Source organism: Pseudophryne corroboree, chromosome 3 (assembly GCF_028390025.1).
Source record: "Pseudophryne corroboree isolate aPseCor3 chromosome 3, aPseCor3.hap2, whole genome shotgun sequence".
Lineage (NCBI taxonomy): Eukaryota > Metazoa > Chordata > Amphibia > Anura > Myobatrachidae > Pseudophryne > Pseudophryne corroboree.
In genome coordinates this window covers 456,182,403-456,200,723 of record NC_086446.1, presented here as the reverse complement: position 1 = coordinate 456,200,723, position 18,321 = coordinate 456,182,403, and the positions used below count along the sequence as shown (strand labels likewise).

The 18,321-nt window shown below is 47.4% G+C and overlaps 1 protein-coding gene and 2 pseudogenes across 4 annotated transcripts in view; 1 reads left to right on the top strand and 2 right to left on the bottom strand.

Moving 5' to 3' along the window:
* The window catches only part of MIF4GD (MIF4G domain containing), a 115,851-nt gene that overhangs the window by 48,838 nt on the left and 48,692 nt on the right, over window positions 1-18,321 (bottom strand). For 3 of the 4 annotated variants that reach the window (XM_063960636.1, XM_063960635.1, XM_063960639.1), the window contains 4 exons: window positions 14,064-14,181; window positions 13,835-13,944; window positions 12,200-12,355; window positions 5,265-5,357 (listed from right to left, as the gene is read on the bottom strand). In XM_063960636.1, coding sequence (XP_063816706.1) covers window positions 5,265-5,357; window positions 12,200-12,355; window positions 13,835-13,944; window positions 14,064-14,181 — 477 coding nt within the window. The remainder of the gene's footprint in view (window positions 1-5,264; window positions 5,358-12,199; window positions 12,356-13,834; window positions 13,945-14,063; window positions 14,182-18,321) is intronic. The other variant, XM_063960637.1, reaches the window with a different exon arrangement.
* LOC134897999 (5S ribosomal RNA) lies at window positions 3,035-3,153 on the bottom strand (annotated as a pseudogene).
* Window positions 3,335-3,453, top strand: LOC134898020 (5S ribosomal RNA; annotated as a pseudogene).

Genomic DNA, 18,321 nt, shown 5'->3' with positions numbered 1-18,321 from the left:
GACAACAGGCCAGGGGCAACAAGCTAACTAACAAAACCTGAAGTATGTGCGGAAACCCGCCAGGGAAAAGGACAACCAAAATCCACGTGTCCAATACTCCTACCCAGCACCGCTGGATACCAGAGTGGACCTGTGGAAGCGGAACCCTCCGCGAAATGCTCCAAAACACAAATAATAAATAATAAAGCGGACAAGCCGCAACACACGGCAAGGCCGCGACTCACGAACACCACTGGATGTTATACAGTGATTAGTCAGGACTCCAGGAATAAGATGACAACTTCCGAGTTCAGGACTTCCGAATACTGGAATGACCGGATACAGCAAGACTGGAACAGACTCTCAGCAAACAGAGACAGCATGCAGGAAGCTATTACCGGCGTCTGTGAGAAGCCCTGAGAGTGCATATGAACAGGAGTCCTCCAATCGGGTGCTGACAGGGCTAATTACCTACATGCCGTGCAGCTGCCTTGCTGCACGGCCAGGAAACAGGTGTAGGTTCATTAAACCCTGGACCCAGCAACGGGGAACGAGGTCCGTCAGTGGCGTCCCCGTTGCTAGGGTCCGTGCGGCTCAGTGCGCCCGGCGTCCAGCGTTGCCAGGGAGCCGGCGGCTGTCCGCGTACGGCGTCCCTGGTTGCTAGGCGCCGGGCCGCACCGACGAGCGGACCCCGGCGCCTAACAGTATCCTTATCTAGGGTATCCAATTCCTCAGATAAGGTATCCGTCCATGCTGCTACAGCACTACACACCCAGGCCGACGCAATTGCCAGTCTTAGTAAGGTACCCGAATGTGTATAAATGGACTTCAGGGTAACCTCCTGTTTGCGATCAGCAGCATCTTTGAGGGTAGCCGTATCCTGAGACGGCAGGGCTACCTTCTTGGATAAGCGTGGTAAAGCTTTGTCCACCCTAGGGGAGGATTCCCATCGTAACCTATCCGTTGGCGGGAAAGGATACGCCATAAGAATCCGTTTGGAAATCTGCAGTTTTTTATCTGGAGATTCCCAAGCTTTTTCACATAACTCATTCAGTTCGTGTGAGGGGGGAAAAGTTACCTCAGGCTTCTTTCCCTTATACATATACACCCTCGTGTCAGGGACAGGGGTTTCCTCTGTGATGTGCAAAACATCCTTTATTGCTATAATCATATATCGAAGGGATTTAGCCAATTTTGGCTGTAACTTTGCATCATCGTAATCGACACTGGAGTCAGAATACATGTCGGTATCTGTGTCAACAATTTGGGATGGTGGGCGCTTATGAGACCCTGACGGTCCCTGCGACATAGGGTCAGGCATGGGTTGAGACCCTGACTGCCCCAATGCATCAGCCTTGTCAAATCTTTTATGCAAGGAATTAACATTATCATTTAAAACCTTCCACATATCCATCCAATCAGGTGTCGGCGCCGTCGGCGGAGACACCACATTCATTTGCTCCCGCTCCTCTCCCACATAACCTTCATCAGACATGTTGACACAAGCGTACCGACACACCACACACACAGGGAATGTCCTTTCTGAAGGCAGTTCCCCCACCAGGCCCTTTGGAGAGACAGAGAGAGAGTATGCCAGCACACACCCCAGCGCTATTATATCCCAGGAATAACACAGTAACTTAATGTTAACCAGGTAGCTGCTGTATGTTATAGTTTTTGCGCCTAATTATGTGCCCCCCCCCCTCTTTTCAACCCTCTTCTACCATGCATCAGCAGGGGAGAGCCCGGGGAGCTTCCTCTCAGCAGTGCTGTGGAGAAAAAATGGCGCTGGTGAGTGCTGAGGGAGAAGCCCCGCCCCCTCGGCGGCGGGCTTCTGTCCTGCTTAAACAGTAATTTTGGCGGGGGCTCATACATATATAACAGTGCCCAGCTGTATATATGTGTTCTTTTTGTCAATATGAGGTCCCAAATGCTGCCCAGGGCGCCCTGAACCCTTACAGTGACCGGAGTATGTGAGGTGTGTGGAGCAATGGCGCACAGCTGCAGTGCTGTGCGTTACCTCTAGTGAAGATCATGAAGTCTTCTGCCGCCTGTGATGTCTCCTTTTCTTCTCATACTCACCCGGCTTCTGTCTTCCGGCTCTGCGAGGGGGACGGCGGCGCGGCTCTGGGACGGACGGCGAGGGTGAAATCCTGCGTACCAAACCCTCTGGAGCTAATGGTGTCCAGTAGCCTAAGAAGCAGGACCTAGCTTCAGAGAGTAGGGCTGCTTCTCTCCCCTCAGTCCCTCGATGCAGGGAGTCTGTTGCCAGCAGAGCTCCCTGAAAATAAGAAACCTAACAAAATACTTTCTATCAGTAAACTCAGGAGAGCTCACTGAAAAGCACCCAGCTCCTCTGGGCACAGTATCAAACTGAGGTCTGGAGGAGGGGCATAGAGGGAGGAGCCAGTGCACACCAGGAACTAAATTCTTACTTAAAGTGCCCATGTCTCCTGCGGAGCCAGTCTATCCCCATGGTCCTTACGGAGCCCCCAGCATCCTCTAGGACGTTAGAGAAAAGAAAATATAATCAATAATGACAGAACGCCTTGGTGAAAAATATTTAGGTTCAGTAATCTTGTTTCCTGGGTAAACCTGTCTATCTATGATATAGTGAGACAGGTTTGTTGTTCCCAAGGGGGTGACTTCTTAATTGGTCCACTTCATTGCAATTAATGTACAAGTAATATGATATGGAAAAAATTAATAAAAATGTTGCCTGTATGGGTTATCAAACACCATCAGCTCTAAGTTCAGGCAGAGGTGTCACCAGAAGGCATTTCATTCAGCAGATTTATGCCTTTTAATCCTTAAAAATCTATGACTGTTAATGCAGGGCTCCCCTCACTCAAAATACATTAGGGAGAGAGGTCACAGTATTTTGCAGCCCCTATAATAGGGGGGTCTATTTAATTGAGATCACAGTAGAACAATGAATATATTTACATCCCCACAGAAAAAAAGGATTGCTGTGTATCACAAATTAGAAAAGAAACATTGGTGAGTATGTAGAAGAATAGTAGGTAGATATCTTCCTTCTGCTGCTCAGCTTATTTGTTTACTGCACCTGGTATTCATTGCTGGTCTCCCAACCAATTACTAACCAGGCCTACCATAGATTGGCTTCCAAGATCAGATGAGATTGGGCATATCCTGTGGAGTATGGCAGTAATCTGCTGAATGAGAGAGTACTACTACCTTATGAAGGAAACGTGCTTCTGCTGTCCAAATGGATGAGAGAGCACGTGATAGTACTTTACCCAACACCTTTCTCACTCTATCACGTGCTCTCTCATCCATTTGGACAGCAGAAGCACGTTTCCTTCATAAGGTAGTAGTACTCTCTCATTCAGCAGATTACTGCCATACTCCACAGGATATGCCCAATCTCATCTGATCTTGGAAGCCAATCTATGGTAGGCCTGGTTAGTAATTGGCTGGGAGACCAGCAATGAATACCAGGTGCAGTAAACAAATAAGCTGAACAGCAGAAGGAAGATATCTACCTACTATTCTTCTACATACTCACCAATGTTTCTTTTCTAATTTCTGATAAACCGCAATCCTTTTTTTCTGTGGGGATGTAAATATATTCATTGTTCTACTGTGATCTCAATTAAATAGACCCCCCTATTATAGGGGCTGGAAAATACTGTGACCTCTCTCCCTAATGTATTTTGAGTGAGGGGAGCCCTGCATTAACAGTCATAGATTTTTCACAGGATTAAAAGGCATAAATCTGCTGAATTAAATGCCTTCTGGTGACACCTCAGCCTGAATTTAGAGCTGATGGTGTTTGATAACCCATATAGGCAACATTTTTATTAATTTTTTCCATATCATATTACTTATATTATACATTAATTGCAATGGAGTGGACCAATTAAGAAGTCACCCCCTTGGGAACAACAAACCTGTCTCACTATATCATAGACAGACAGGTTTACCCAGGAAACCGGATTACTGAACCTAAATATTTTTCACCAAGGCGTTCTATCATTATTGATTATATTTTCTTTTGTATTACTAATGAGGTCAATAATTTATAACCGTGTATGAACACTAAAGGTATAACAAATTTTTTGTAAGTCACAATATTTTAATGAAAGGATTAAAAGGTACGTTTTATTGTCTACTAAAGTTTATAAGAGTGCCCCAACACAGTCTTTCTTTTTTCTGTTCATAATATTAAAACCACCTGCCTAATTGTGTAGGTGCCCCTCATGCCTCCATAACAGCTCTAACCCATCCAGGTATGGTTTCACATAACATCTGAAGGTGTCCTGAGGTATCTAGCACCAAGACATTAGCAGCAGATCCTTTAAGTCCTTTAATTTGCAAGGCAGGGCCTCCATGGCTCAGACTGTTTTTTCCAGCACATCCCACAGATGCTCAATCGCACTGAGATCTGGGGAATTTGAAAGTCAGCACTTTGAACTCTTTGTCATGTTCCTCAAACCATTCCTGAACAAGTTTTACAGTGAGTCAAGGCTCTTTTTTTCTACTTAAAGAGGCCACTGCCATCAGGAAATACAGTTGCCTTGAAGGGGTGTATTTTGTTTAGGTAGGTAGTACATGTCAAAGTAATATCCACCAGGACCCAAGGTGTCCCAGCAAAACAACGCCCAGAGCATCGCACTGCCTCCTCCGGCTTTCCTTCTTCCCATAGTGCAGCCTAGTGCCATCTCTTCCCCAAGTAAACAGCACACATGTACCCAGTACTCTACATAATGTAAAATAAAATGTGATTGATCAGACCAGGCCCCATCTGGGCCCATTGTAGGCGCTTTTGGCAGTGGACAGGAGTCAGCACAGGTACTCTGAACGTTTTGCAGCTACACAGCAAGCAGCGATGCACTATGTGTTTTGACACCTTTTTTTTTTTTTATCATAGCTAACATTGTTCTTCCTTGGACCACTTTTGTTAGGTACTAAACACTGCATACCAGAAACATAACACAAAATCTGCCATTTTGGACATGCTCTGACACAGTCGTCTAGCCATCAAAATTTTCGCCCATTTTTTCAGCACATCAACGTCAAGACCTGACTGTTTACTTGCTGCCTAATATATCCCACCCCGTGCCATTGCAACGAGATGATCGTTAATCACTTCACCTGCAAGTGGTTTTAGTGTTATGGCTGATCAGTGTATAATATGGAAAAGTCTAAGCCTAATGTCCGTGCTTCACCAGACTAAAAGGAAGCAGAGGCACACAACACATTGATAAGTGGAAGAAAGTCTAATGCACTGTAAAGAGTAGTTAAAATGATGTACATGGTACCTCCTCCTCTCTCTGCAGACTCTCAGGCTGTGCCAGCTGGAAGAGACAGTCATACACAGGATTAACCAAGGCCAACATTGGCATATTATTGACCTGAAGGGAAACAGACAAACTACTCACTAAAATTAGAAGTGAAGAAAACAGAACAATAAAAAGCAGTCTGGATTGAAAATGCATTACCAAAAGGGGTAGATTCTATTAACTCGCCCCATCATGCAAGGGGGGCAAGTTGCAACTGCAACGGTATAGAAACATCGGCAGCCGAACCCCCCCCCCCCTCCCCCTCTCCAGGGTCCAATCTTACCCTAGACTCGCTGATTTTTGTGAAGTGCAATGTCAGGCCTGTTCCATAGATGTACATGCAACATTCACTATTAGTCTAATCAGTTAATAAAGCTCTTCCTCCACTTGATATGTGGGCCTCTTACACACAAGTTTTCTTCCACCCTCACATAAAGCACAGATTACTGAAATGCCCAGTGATTGCTGTACCTTTAACAGTTCCTCCCATCTCTCACCTTGACTTCCCTAATAAGATTTGAAGAATTCTATAAATAAATAAATTTTATGATTCCCTAATCCTGGACTGTCTTGTGTTAAGTCTTTAAAAGTTTCTTAAATCCTTCCCTTGATTGATGCTAATATGCGATCAATGGTATGTAGTCAGTTTGCCGACATTTAGAAAGTCCACATGTTCTGAATGTTAACATTGACAATGTCAACACACAATTTTAGCGTTAGGCTGTAATTAGGGTTAGGCTCAGACTAAAAATGAATGGGAAATCCTATTGTCGGCGTTCAAAATGCCAACAAAATATACTACACCCCGATCAATAACCACCAGATTTGCTTTGACTGTTCTTTATAATTAAACTTTTGTATTGAAATTCAGTAACCATCCATGGGGCCTTTCACAGGTAGATGTATTTATTTTTAAATCAACTGAAACACTTTGCTGCAATTACGTGACCTCAGAAGACCATAATTATGACACAGCAAAAGGTGTGAATTCTTATGTAATCAAGTATGGTTTGTTTGTTTTATTTAGAAAGATTTTCTAGTATATATTTATTACATACAAACACGAGATGCGGTCAGGATCCCAGCAGTTGGGATGCAGACAGTCAGAATCCTAATGAATCTCGAAGGTAATTATCACCATGGGGCTACGGTTAAAATACAGTGGTCAGTGGGGATTCAGACCGACGGATGCCGCTGTCAGGATTTTGTACCCACAAACTTCGCACTTTTTATGTTATTTTCTCTGACGTCCTAGTGGATGCTGGGGACTCCGTCAGGACCATGGGGAATAGCGGCTCCGCAGGAGACAGGGCACAAAAGTAAAAGCTTTAGGATCAGGTGGTGTGCACTGGCTCCTCCCCCTATGACCCTCCTCCAAGCCTCAGTTAGATTTTTGTGCCCGGCCGAGAAGGGTGCAATCTAGGTGGCTCTCCTAAAGAGCTGCTTAGAGTAAAAGTTTTGTTAGGTTTTTTATTTTCAGTGAGTCCTGCTGGCAACAGGCTCACTGCATCGAGGGACTTAGGGGAGAGAAGTGAACTCACCTGCGTGCAGGATGGATTGGCTTCTTAGGCTACTGGACACCATTAGCTCCAGAGGGAGTCGGAACACAGGTCTCACCCTGGGGTTCGTCCCGGAGCCGCGCCGCCGACCCCCTTGCAGATGCCGAAAAGTGAAGAGGTCCAGAAACCGGCGGCAGAAGACTTTTCAGTCTTCATAAGGTAGCGCACAGCACTGCAGCTGTGCGCCATTGTTGTCAGCACACTTCATAGCAGCAGTCACTGAGGGTGCAGGGCGCTGGGGGGGGGGCGCCCTGGGCAGCAATGATAGTACCTTATTCTGGCTAAAAATACATCACATATAGCCCCTGGGGGCTATATGGATGTATTTAACCCCTGCCAGGTCTCAGAAAAACGGGAGAAGAAGCCCGCCGAAAAGGGGGCGGGGCCTATTCTCCTCAGCACACAGCGCCATTTTCCCTCACAGAAATGCTGGTGGGAAGGCTCCCAGGCTCTCCCCTGCACTGCACTACAGAAACAGGGTTAAAACAGAGAGGGGGGGCACTTATTTGGCGATATGACTATATATATTAAAATGCTATAAGGGAAAAACACTTATATAAAGGTTGTCCCTGTATAATTATAGCGTTTTTGGTGTGTGCTGGCAAACTCTCCCTCTGTCTCCCCAAAGGGCTAGTGGGGTCCTGTCCTCTATCAGAGCATTCCCTGTGTGTGTGCTGTGTGTCGGTACGTGTGTGTCGACATGTATGAGGACGATGTTGGTGAGGAGGCGGAGCAATTGCCTGTAATGGTGATGTCACTCTCTAGGGAGTCGACACCGGAATGGATGGCTTATTTAAGGAATTACGTGATAATGTCAACACGCTGCAAGGTCGGTTGACGACATGAGACGGCCGGCAAACCAATTAGTACCTGTCCAGGCGTCTCAAACACCGTCAGGGGCGTTAAAACGTCCTTTTACCTCAGTCGGTCGACACAGACACAGACACGGACACTGACTCCAGTGTCGGCGGTGAAGAAACAAACGTATTTTCCTTTAGGGCCACACGTTACTTGTTAAGGGCAATGAAGGAGGTGTTACATATTTCTGATACTACAAGTACCACAAAAAAGGGTATTATGTGGAGTGTGAAAAAACTACCTGTAGTTTTTCCTGAATCAGATAAATTAAATGAAGTGTGTGATGATGCGTGGGTTTCCCCCGATAGAAAATTATTGGCGGTATACCCTTTCCCGCCAGAAGTTAGGGCGCGTTGGGAAACACCCCTTAGGGTGGATAAGGCGCTCACACGCTTATCAAAACAAGTGGCGGTACCGTCTCCAGATAGGGCCGCCCTCAAGGAGCCAGCTGATAGGAGGCTGGAAAATATCCTAAAAAGTATATACACACATACTGGTGTTATACTGCGACCAGCGATCGCCTCAGCCTGGATGTGCAGCGCTGGGGTGGCTTGGTCGGATTCCCTGACTGAAAATATTGATACCCTTGACAGGGACAGTATTTTATTGACTATAGAGCATTTAAAAGGACGCATTTCTATATATGCGAGATGCACAGAGGGATATTTGCACTCTGGCATCAAGAGTAAGTGCGATGTCCATATCTGCCAGAAGTTGTTTATGGACACGACAGTGGTCAGGTGATGCAGATTCCAAACGGCACATGGAAGTATTGCCGTATAAAGGAGAAAAAGACAACGTCTTTTCAGCCTCAGTCCTTTCGTCCCCATAAGGGCAAGCGGGCAAAAGGCCAGTCATATCTGCCATGGGATAGAGGAAAGGGAAGAAGACTGCAGCAGGCAGCCCATTCCCAGAAACAGAAGCCCTCCACCGCTTCTGCCAAGTCCTCAGCATGACGCTGGGGCCGTACAAGCGGACTCAGGTGCGGTGGGGGGGGTCGTCTCAAGAGTTTCAGCACGCAGTGGGCTCACTCGCAAGTGGACCCCTGGATCCTACAAGTAGTATCCCAGGGGTACAGATTGGAAATTCGAGACGTCTCCCCCTCGCAGGTTCCTGAAGTCTGCTTTACCAACGTCTCCCTCCGACAGGGAGGCAGTAGTGGAAACAATTCACAAGCTGTATTCCCAGCAGGTGATAATCAAAGTACCCCTCCTACAACAAGGAAAGGGGTATTATTCCACACTATATTGTGGTACTGAAGCCAGACGGCTCGGTGAGACCTATTCTAAATCTGAAATAGTTGAACACTTACATACAAAGGTTCAAATCAAGATGGAGTCACTCAGAGCAGTGATAGCGAACCAGGAAGAAGGGGACTATATGGTGTCCCGGGACATCAGGGATGCTTACCTCCATGTCCCAATTTGCCCTTCTCACCAAGGGTACCTCAGGTTCGTGGTACAGAACTGTCACTATCAGTTTCAGACGCTGCCGGTTGGATTGTCCACGGCACCCCGGGTCCTTACCAAGGTAATGGCCGAAATGATGATTCTTCTTCAAAGAAAATGGACGATCTCCTGATAGGGGCAAGGTCCAGAGAACAGTTGGAGGTCGGAGTAGCACTATCTCAAGTAGTTCTACGACAGCACGGGTGGATTCTAAATATTCCAAAACCGCAGCTGTTTCCGACGACACGTCTGCTGTTCCTAGGGATGATTCTGGACACAGTCCAGAAAAAGGTGTTTCTCCCGGAGAAGAAAGCCAGGGAGTTATCCGAGCTAGTCAGGAACCTCCTAAAACCAGGAAAAGTGTCAGTGCATCATTGCACAAGGGTCCTGGGAAAAATGGTGGCTTCTTACGAAGCGATTCCATTCGGTAGATTTCACGCAAGAACTTTTCAGTGGGATCTGCTGGAAAAATGGTCCGGATCGCATCTTCAGATGCATCAGCGGATAACCCTGTCTCCAAGGACAAGGGTGTTTCTTCTGCGGTGGCTGCAGAGTGCTCATCTACTAAAGGGCCGCAGACTCGGCATTCAGGACTGGGTCCTGGTGACCACGGATGCCAGCCTGAGAGGCTGGGGAGCAGTCACACATGGAAAAAATTTCCAGGGAGTGTGATCAAGTCTGGAGACTTCTCTCCACATAAATATACTGGAGCTAAGGGCAATTTACAATGTTCTAAGCTTAGCAAGACCTCTGCTTCAAGGTCAGCCGTTATTGATCCAGTGGGACAACATCACGGCAGTCGCCCACGTAAACAGACAGGGCGGCACAAGAAGCAGGAGGGCAATGGCAGAAACTGCAAGGATTCTTCGCTGGGCGAAAAATCATGTGATAGCACTGTCAGCAGTGTTCATTCCGGGAGTGGACAACTGGGAAGCAGACTTCCTCAGCAGGCACGACCTCCACCCGGGAGAGTGGGGACTTCATCGGGAAGTATTCCACATGATTGTGAACCGTTGGGAAAGACCAAAGGTGGACATGATGGCGTCCCGCCTGAACAAAAAACTGGACAGGTATTGCGCCAGGTCAAGAGACCCTCAAGCAATATCTGTGGACGTTCTGGTAACACTGTGGGTGTACCAGTCGGTGTATGTGTTCCCTCCTCTGCTTCTCATAACCAAGGTACTGAGAATTATAAGACGTAGAGGAGTAAGAACTATACTCGTGGCTCCGGATTGGCCAAGAAGGACGTGGCACCCGGAACTTCAAGAAATGCTCACAGAGGACTCATGGCCTCTGCCGCTAAGAAGGGACTTGCTTCAGCAAGTACCAGGTCTGTTCCAAGACTTACCGCGGCTGCGTTTGACGGCATGGCGGTGGAACGCCAGATCCTAAGGGAAAAAGGCATTCCGGAAGAGGTCATTCCTACCCTGGTCAAAGCCAGGAAGGAGGTGATCGCAAAACATTATCACCACATGTGGCGAAAATATGTTGCGTGGTGTGAGGCCAGGAAGGCCCCACGAAGAAATTTCAACTCGGTCGATTCCTGCATTTCCTGCAAACAGGAGTGTCTATGGGCCTCAAATTGGGGTCCATTAAGGTTCAAATTTCGGCCCTGTAAATTTTCTTCCAGAAAGAATTGGCTTCAGTTCCTGAAGTCCAGAAGTTTGTCAAGGGAGTATTGCATATACAACCCCCTTTTTGTGCCTCCAGTGGCACTGTGGGATCTCAACGTAGTTCTGGGATTCCTCAAATCACATTTTAAACCGCTCAAATCTGTGGATTTGAAATATCTCACATGGAAAGTGACCATGCTGTTGGCCCTGGCCTCGGCCAGGCGAGTGTCAGAATTGGCGGCTTTGTCTCACAAAAGCCATATCTGATTGTCCATTCGGACAGGGCAGAACTGCGGACTCGTCCCCAGTTTCTTCCTAAGGTGGTGTCAGCGTTTCACCTGAACCAGCTTATTGTGGTACCTGCGGCTACTAGGGACTTGGAGGACTCCAAGTTGCTAGATGTTGTCAGGGCCCTGAAAATATAGGTTTCCAGGACGGCTGGAGTCAGGAAAACTGACTCGCTGTTATCCTGTTTGCATCCAACAAACTGGGTGCTCTTGCTTCTAAGCAGACGATTGCTCGTTGGATTTGTAGCACATTTCAACTTGCACATTCTGTGGCAGGCCTGCCACAGCCTAAATCTGTCAAGGCCCATTCCACAAGGAAGGTGGGCTCATCCTGGGCGGCTGCCCGAGGGGTCTCGGCATTACAACTCTGCCGAGCAGCTACGTGGTCGGGGGAGAACACGTTTGTAAAATTCTACAAATTTGATACCCTGGCTAAAGAGGACCTGGAGTTCTCTCATTCGGTGCTGCAGAGTCATCCGCACTCTCCCGCCCGTTTGGGAGCTTTGGTATAATCCCCATGGTCCTGACGGAGTCCCCAGCATCCACTAGGACGTCAGAGAAAATAAGATTTTACTTACCGATAAATCTATTTCTCGTAGTCCGTAGTGGATGCTGGGCGCCCATCCCAAGTGCGGATTGTCTGCAATACTTGTACATAGTTATTGTTACAAAAATCGGGTTATTATTGTTGTGAGCCATCTTTTCAGAGGCTCCGCTGTTATCATGCTGTTAACTGGGTTCAGATCAGAGGTTGTACAGTGTGATTGGTGTGGCTGGTAGGAGTCTTACCCGGGATTCAAAATCCTTCCTTATGGTGTACGCTCGTCCGGGCACAGTATCCTAACTGAGGCTTGGAGGAGGGTCATAGGGGGAGGAGCCAGTGCACACCACCTGATCCTAAAGCTTTTACTTTTGTGCCCTGTCTCCTGCGGAGCCGCTATTCCCCATGGTCCTGACGGAGTCCCCAGCATCCACTACGGACTACGAGAAATAGATTTATCGGTAAGTAAAATCTTATTTTAAGTTACTTTGTGGTGGGTAAGAAAAGTAAATTCCACAATAATGTAATTCGAAAACCATGATCTGAAAAAAATAAAAAAAAGGTCCTAGGGAAGAATAGTTTTTGCAGCCATCAAACTTTTTACTTACTCTTAGGTAGTCAAAAACATTGCAGATGAAACTGACGTAGCACACCCATTCCTGGACAGAGCGGGCTCTCATCTCCTCCCGGTTGCGATATTCGCTCTGCAGTCTGTTCAAGAGTCCGCTGCGGAAGACACTCCGACCTGTCTGCTTGCTTTCTGCCTGAAAGGCAAAAGGAACAAAACAATAGTGTGTGAGTGAGCAAAAAAGAAATAGGCTTTCCACACAACGAACAATTAACAGTCTACATACAGTATAGCCTTTCATTACTGTGGTTACTGTGGTATATCTACAATGTTATCTGATGAAAGACTAGCCCAGGGCTTGACAAATTTTTCTAAAATCTTGGAGCCAGGATGAAAGTGTAGGAGCCAGATCACTGCCCCACCTCCATGGCCAGGGACGGACTGGGGACACTTTTCGGCCCTGGCATTTGTGTGTGTGCACGCAAAAGTGGGCATGCGCTCAAAAAGGGAGCATGCGGACACTGTTCACGGGGTGTGCCGTGAATCAGGGGGCATGGACTCGTGGCACGCCCCCATATTTCTGAAACACAGACAATTCTGGCGGGGAAGGAAAGCAAAACGAAGAGCCGGACTGGCTCACTGGCCATTCTGGCTTATACCAGAAGTGCCAGATGGGCAGCCCTGCCCATGGCCACACAACTAAGGGGGTACCCTCCAGGAAAGCCAACCCACTGCAGCCACATTGCTAAGCCGTTAAACTCCCAGGCCACCAACCTCCACGGCCACACAACCTAGGGAGTACCCACAGACAAACTACCCCTCTGCAGTCACTCCCTGGGCAGACAATCCCCCAGTGGCCACATCACTACCCCCTCTGAAGCCTGAAACCCCAGCCACGCATAGATGCTCTTACCAGAGAATTCTATGCAGCCGGAGTTTAAAGAAAGAAGACGGTACGTACAGGCGTAGTCAGCACAGGCAGCAACGGACAGGCACTGCAGTCAGAGCAGGCTGAGACAGACATTCATCACATGCACTCTTACACATGAAATGGCTGCCGCAATTCAGGCACGCTCTCAAATCTTCGCTGCGGCTGACAAGGATCTGCTTCCTTCCTCCCTGCATAATCTGGTAGCCAGGCAGCAAAATCTAGGGGCCATGGCATCCTGGCCCCTGGGATCGGTCGAGCCCTGGACTAGCCCACAAAGAAAATACCCTGGTACTTGAAACTAGGCTTACTAGGCTGTGGGGCAGGTTTATTAGGCCTGAAGTCATAAAGTGCATGGAGATAAAGTTGAGCTCCTGTAATTTTTCAAACCCAGTCTGTGACATGATAGTGAGCAGGTGACTGGCTGGTACTTTATCACCGTGCAATTTATCACTTCACCAGGCTTAATAAATCTGCCCGTGTGCTTATTTTTGCCACATACTTGTCAGCATCGCAATGAACTCAATCTGCGTACACCACAAATGACAGCACACACACCTAACAATTACAGATCTTTAAATTACATATCTTAGCAGCTAATCAATAGCTGTTTTGTCCAGATAATTCTATACTTTGAGGCCAATTTTATTGAAAACAACCAAACTGCCCAATATGTACTACTCTGTATATACTGAAATGTTTTGGTTTTTTTAAAATACTTTGCCAGAAGATTGCAAGTCTTCTCACCTGAATGATAGTGTAACACATTTTCCCAGACTCTTTGCTAAATGTAGCATCTCTCAATGACTGCTCTACGATCACATTGGCCACTTTTTCTAGATCCACATTGGCTGGCTCTAAGAATAAATAGGTATCCATTACTAGAGGGAACAGGTACATTACTGGTATTATTGAGGACATGGGGCATATGGCAACACAAGGTCACTGGATCATTGAAACCAACAAAAGTCCTGACCTTTCAGAGCAGTCTTGAGTAGATTCTGAGTTTCAGCATCAAATGCCTGGATTTTGTACTCTTCACCCATAGTTGAAGGCAAAGACGAAAGTATTAAAAAAATTAAAAAGAAAAAATCCTAAAAGAAACAAACAAAAAAAAAAAGAAGAGGGAAAAGTGGTTTACACACATTTACAGCTTGTGGACAAATAAAAAAACAGAAAAACATCTGCATAAAAGAGTCATTAATGATCAATTCAGTTAGATGTGATTTACTTGCAGCTTGCTAGCAAAGGCGGCTATATGCCCATACCGTAGTAGACCCGCCTTGCTTATAGTACCTCCAGACTCACTGATTGTTGTCCGCAGCAGCAAAGGGCTACGTACAAAAAAATAAGATTTTACTCACCGGTAAATCTATTTCTCGTAGTCCGTAGTGGATGCTGGGGACTCCGTAAGGACCATGGGGAATAGCGGCTCCGCAGGAGACTGGGCACAGCTAAGAAAGAATTAGGACTACCTGGTGTGCACTGGCTCCTCCCACTATGACCCTCCTCCAGACTTCAGTAAGGATACTGTGCCTGGAAGAGCTGACACAATAAGGAAAGGATTTTGAATCCCGGGTAAGACTCATACCAGCCACACCAATCACACCGTATAACTCGTGATATTATACCCAGTTAACAGTATGAACATAACAGAGCCTCTCAACAGATGGCTCAACAATAACCCTTTTAGTTAACAATAACTATATACAAGTATTGCAGACAGTCCGCACTTGGGACGGGCGCCCAGCATCCACTACGGTCTACGAGAAATAGATTTACCGGTGAGTAAAATCTTATTTTCTCTAACGTCCTAGTGGATGCTGGGGACTCCGTAAGGACCATGGGGATTATACCAAAGCTCCCAAACGGGCGGGAGAGTGCGGATGACTCTGCAGCACCGAATGAGAGAACTCAAGGTCCTCCTCAGCCAGGGTATCAAATTTGTAGAATTTTGCAAACGTGTTTGCCCCTGACCAAGTAGCAGCTCGGCAAAGTTGTAAAGCTGAGACCCCTCGGGCAGCCGCCCAAGAAGAGCCCACTTTCCTCGTGGAATGGGCTTTTACAGATTTAGGCTGCGGCAGGCCAGCCACAGAATGCGCAAGCTGAATTGTGCTACAAATCCAGCGAGCAATAGTCTGCTTTGAAGCAGGAGCACCCATCTTGTTTGGTGCATACAGGATAAATAGCGAGTCAGTCTTCCTGACTCCAGCCGTCCTGGAAACATACATTTTCAAGGCCCTGACTACGTCCAGTAACTTGGAGTCCTCCAAGTCCCTAGTAGCCGCAGGCACCACGATAGGTTGGTTCAAGTGAAAAGCTGATACCACCTTAGGAAGAAACTGGGGACTAGTACTCAATTCTGCCCTATCCATATGGAAAATCAAATAGGGGCTTTTGCATGACAAAGACACCAATTCTGCCACCCGCCTTGCCGAAGCCAAGGCCAAAAGCATGACCACTTTCCACGTGAGATATTTTAAATCCACGGTTTTGAGTGGCTAAAACCAATGTGACTTTAGGAAACCCACGGTGCCACTGGAGGCACAAAAGGACTGGAGGCACAAAAGGAGGCTGAATATGCAGCACTCCCTTGACAAATGTCTGAACTTCAGGCAGTGAAGCCAGTTCCATTTTGGAAGAAAATCGATAGAGCCGAAATCTGGACCTTAATGGAACCCAATTGTAGGCCCATAGGCACCTCTGACTGTAGGAAGTGCAGAAATCGACCTAGCTGAAATTTCTCCTTTGGGGCCTTCCTGGCCTCACAGTACGCAACATATTTCCGCCCTATGCGGTGATAATGGTTAGCGTTCACTTCTTTCCTAGCTTTAAATAGCGTAGAGATAACTTCCTCCGGAATTCCCTTTTCTTTCAGGATCCGGCGTTCAAACGCCATGCCGTCAACGCAGCCGCGGTACGTCTTGAAACAGACAGGCCCCCTGCTGCAGCAGGTCCTGTCTGAGCGGCAGAGGCCATAGGTCCTCTGAGATCATTTCTTGGAGTTCTGGTTACCAAGCTCTTCTTGGCCCACCCGGAACAATGAGTATAGTTCTTACTCCTCTCCTTCTTATTATTCTCATTACCCTGGGTAAGAGAGGCAGAGAAGGGAACACATACACCGACTGGTACACCCACGGTGTTACCAGAGCGTCCACAGCTATCGCCTGAGGGTCCTTGACCTGGCGCAATATCTTTGTAACTTTTAGTTGAGGCGGGACGCCATCATGTCCACCTGTGGCCTTTCCCAACGGTGTACAATCATTTGGAAGACTTTTGGATGAAGTCCCCACTCTCCCGGGTGGAGGTCGTTCCATAGCCTTGGAAGTTTTTTCCCTGTGTGACTGCCCCCCAGCCTCGAAGGCTGGCATCCGTGGTCACCAGGACCCAGTCCTGTATGCCGAATCTGCGGCCCCCTAGAAGATGAGCACTCTGCAGCCACCACAACAACGACACCCTGGCCCTTGGAGACAGGGTTATCCGCCGATGCATCTGAAGATGCGACCCGGACCACATGTCCAACAGATCCCACTGGAAAATCCTTGAATGGGACCTGGCGAATGGAATTTCTTCGTAAGAAGCTACCATCCTTCCAAGGACTCGCGTGCATTGATGCACTGACACCTGTATACGTATTAGGAGGTCTCTGTCTAGAGACGACAACTCCTTGGACTTCTCCTCCGGAAGAAAACCTTTTTATCCTGTTCTGTGTCCAGAACCATACTCAGGAACAGTAGACGCGTCGTAGGAACCAGCTGCGACTTTGGAATATTCAGAATTCAGCCGTGCTGTTGTAGCACTTCCCGAGATAGTGCTACTCCGCCGAACAACTGCTCCCTGGACCTCGCCTTTATAAGGAGATCGTCCAAGTACGGGATAATTATTTCGGCCATTACCTTGGTAAATACCTCGGTGTCGGGGACAGACCAACGGCAACGTCTGGAATTGGTAATGACAATCCTGTACCACAATTTTGAGGTATTCCTGGTAAAAAGGGTAAATAGGGACATGCAGGTAAGCATCCGTGATGTCCAGTGATACCATCCAGGCTTGCAATAATCGCCCTGAGCGATTCCATTTCGAACTTGAACCTTCGTATATAAGTGTTCAAGGCTTTCAATTTTAGAATGGGTCTCACCGAACCGTCTGGTTTCGGTACCACAACATTTTGGAAAAGTAACCCCGGCCTTGTTGAAGGAGGGGTACCTAGATTTCACCTGCTGGAAGTGCAGCTTGTGAATTGCCGCCAGTACTACCTTTCTCCGAGGGCAGCAGGCAAGGCTGAGGTGAGGTAACGGCGAGAGGGAGTCGCCTCGAACTCCAGCCTGTATCCCTGTGATACTATTTGCAGAACCTAGGGATCCACCTGTGGGCAAACCCACTGGTCCCTGAAGTTCCCGAGATGCGCCCCTACTGCACCTGTCTCCACCTGTGGAGCCCCAACGTCAAGCGGTGGACTCAGAGGAAGCGGGGGAAGATTTTTGATCCTGGGAACTGGCTGCTGGTGCAGCTTTTTCCTTCTTCCCTTGTCTCTGTGCAGAAAGGAAGCGCCTTTGACCCGCTTGCTTTTCTGAAGCCGAAAAGGACTGTACCTGAAAATACGGTGCTTTCTTAGACTGTGAGGAAACCTGAGGTAAAAAAAAATTTCTTCCCAGCTGTTGCTGTGGATACGAGGTCCCAGAGACCATTCCCAACAATTCCTTACCCTTTTATAGGCAGCATCACCTGTCCACTGCCGGGTTTCTAATACCCTCCTGGCAGAATGGACATTGCATTAATTCTGGATGCCAGCCGGCAAATATCCCTCTGTGCATCCTTTATATATAAGACAACGTCTTTAATATGCTCTATGTTAGCAAACTATTTTCCCTGTCCTAGAGTATTAATATTATCTGACAGGGTATCGGACCACGCTGCAGCAGCACTATTTATGCTGAGGCGATTGCAGGTCTCAGTATATAACCTGAGTGTGTATATACAGACTTCAGGATAGTCTCCTGCTTTTTATCAGCAGGCTCCTTCAAGGTGGCCATATCCTAATACGGCAGTGCCACCTTTTTTGACAAACGTGTGAGCGCCTTATCCACCCTAAGGGATATCTCCCAACGTGACCTATCCTCTGGCGGGAAAGGGTACGCCATCAGTAACTTTTTAGAAATTACCAGTTTCTTATTGGGGGAACCCACGCTACTTTACACACTTCATTCATTCATCTGATGGGGGAACAAAACACT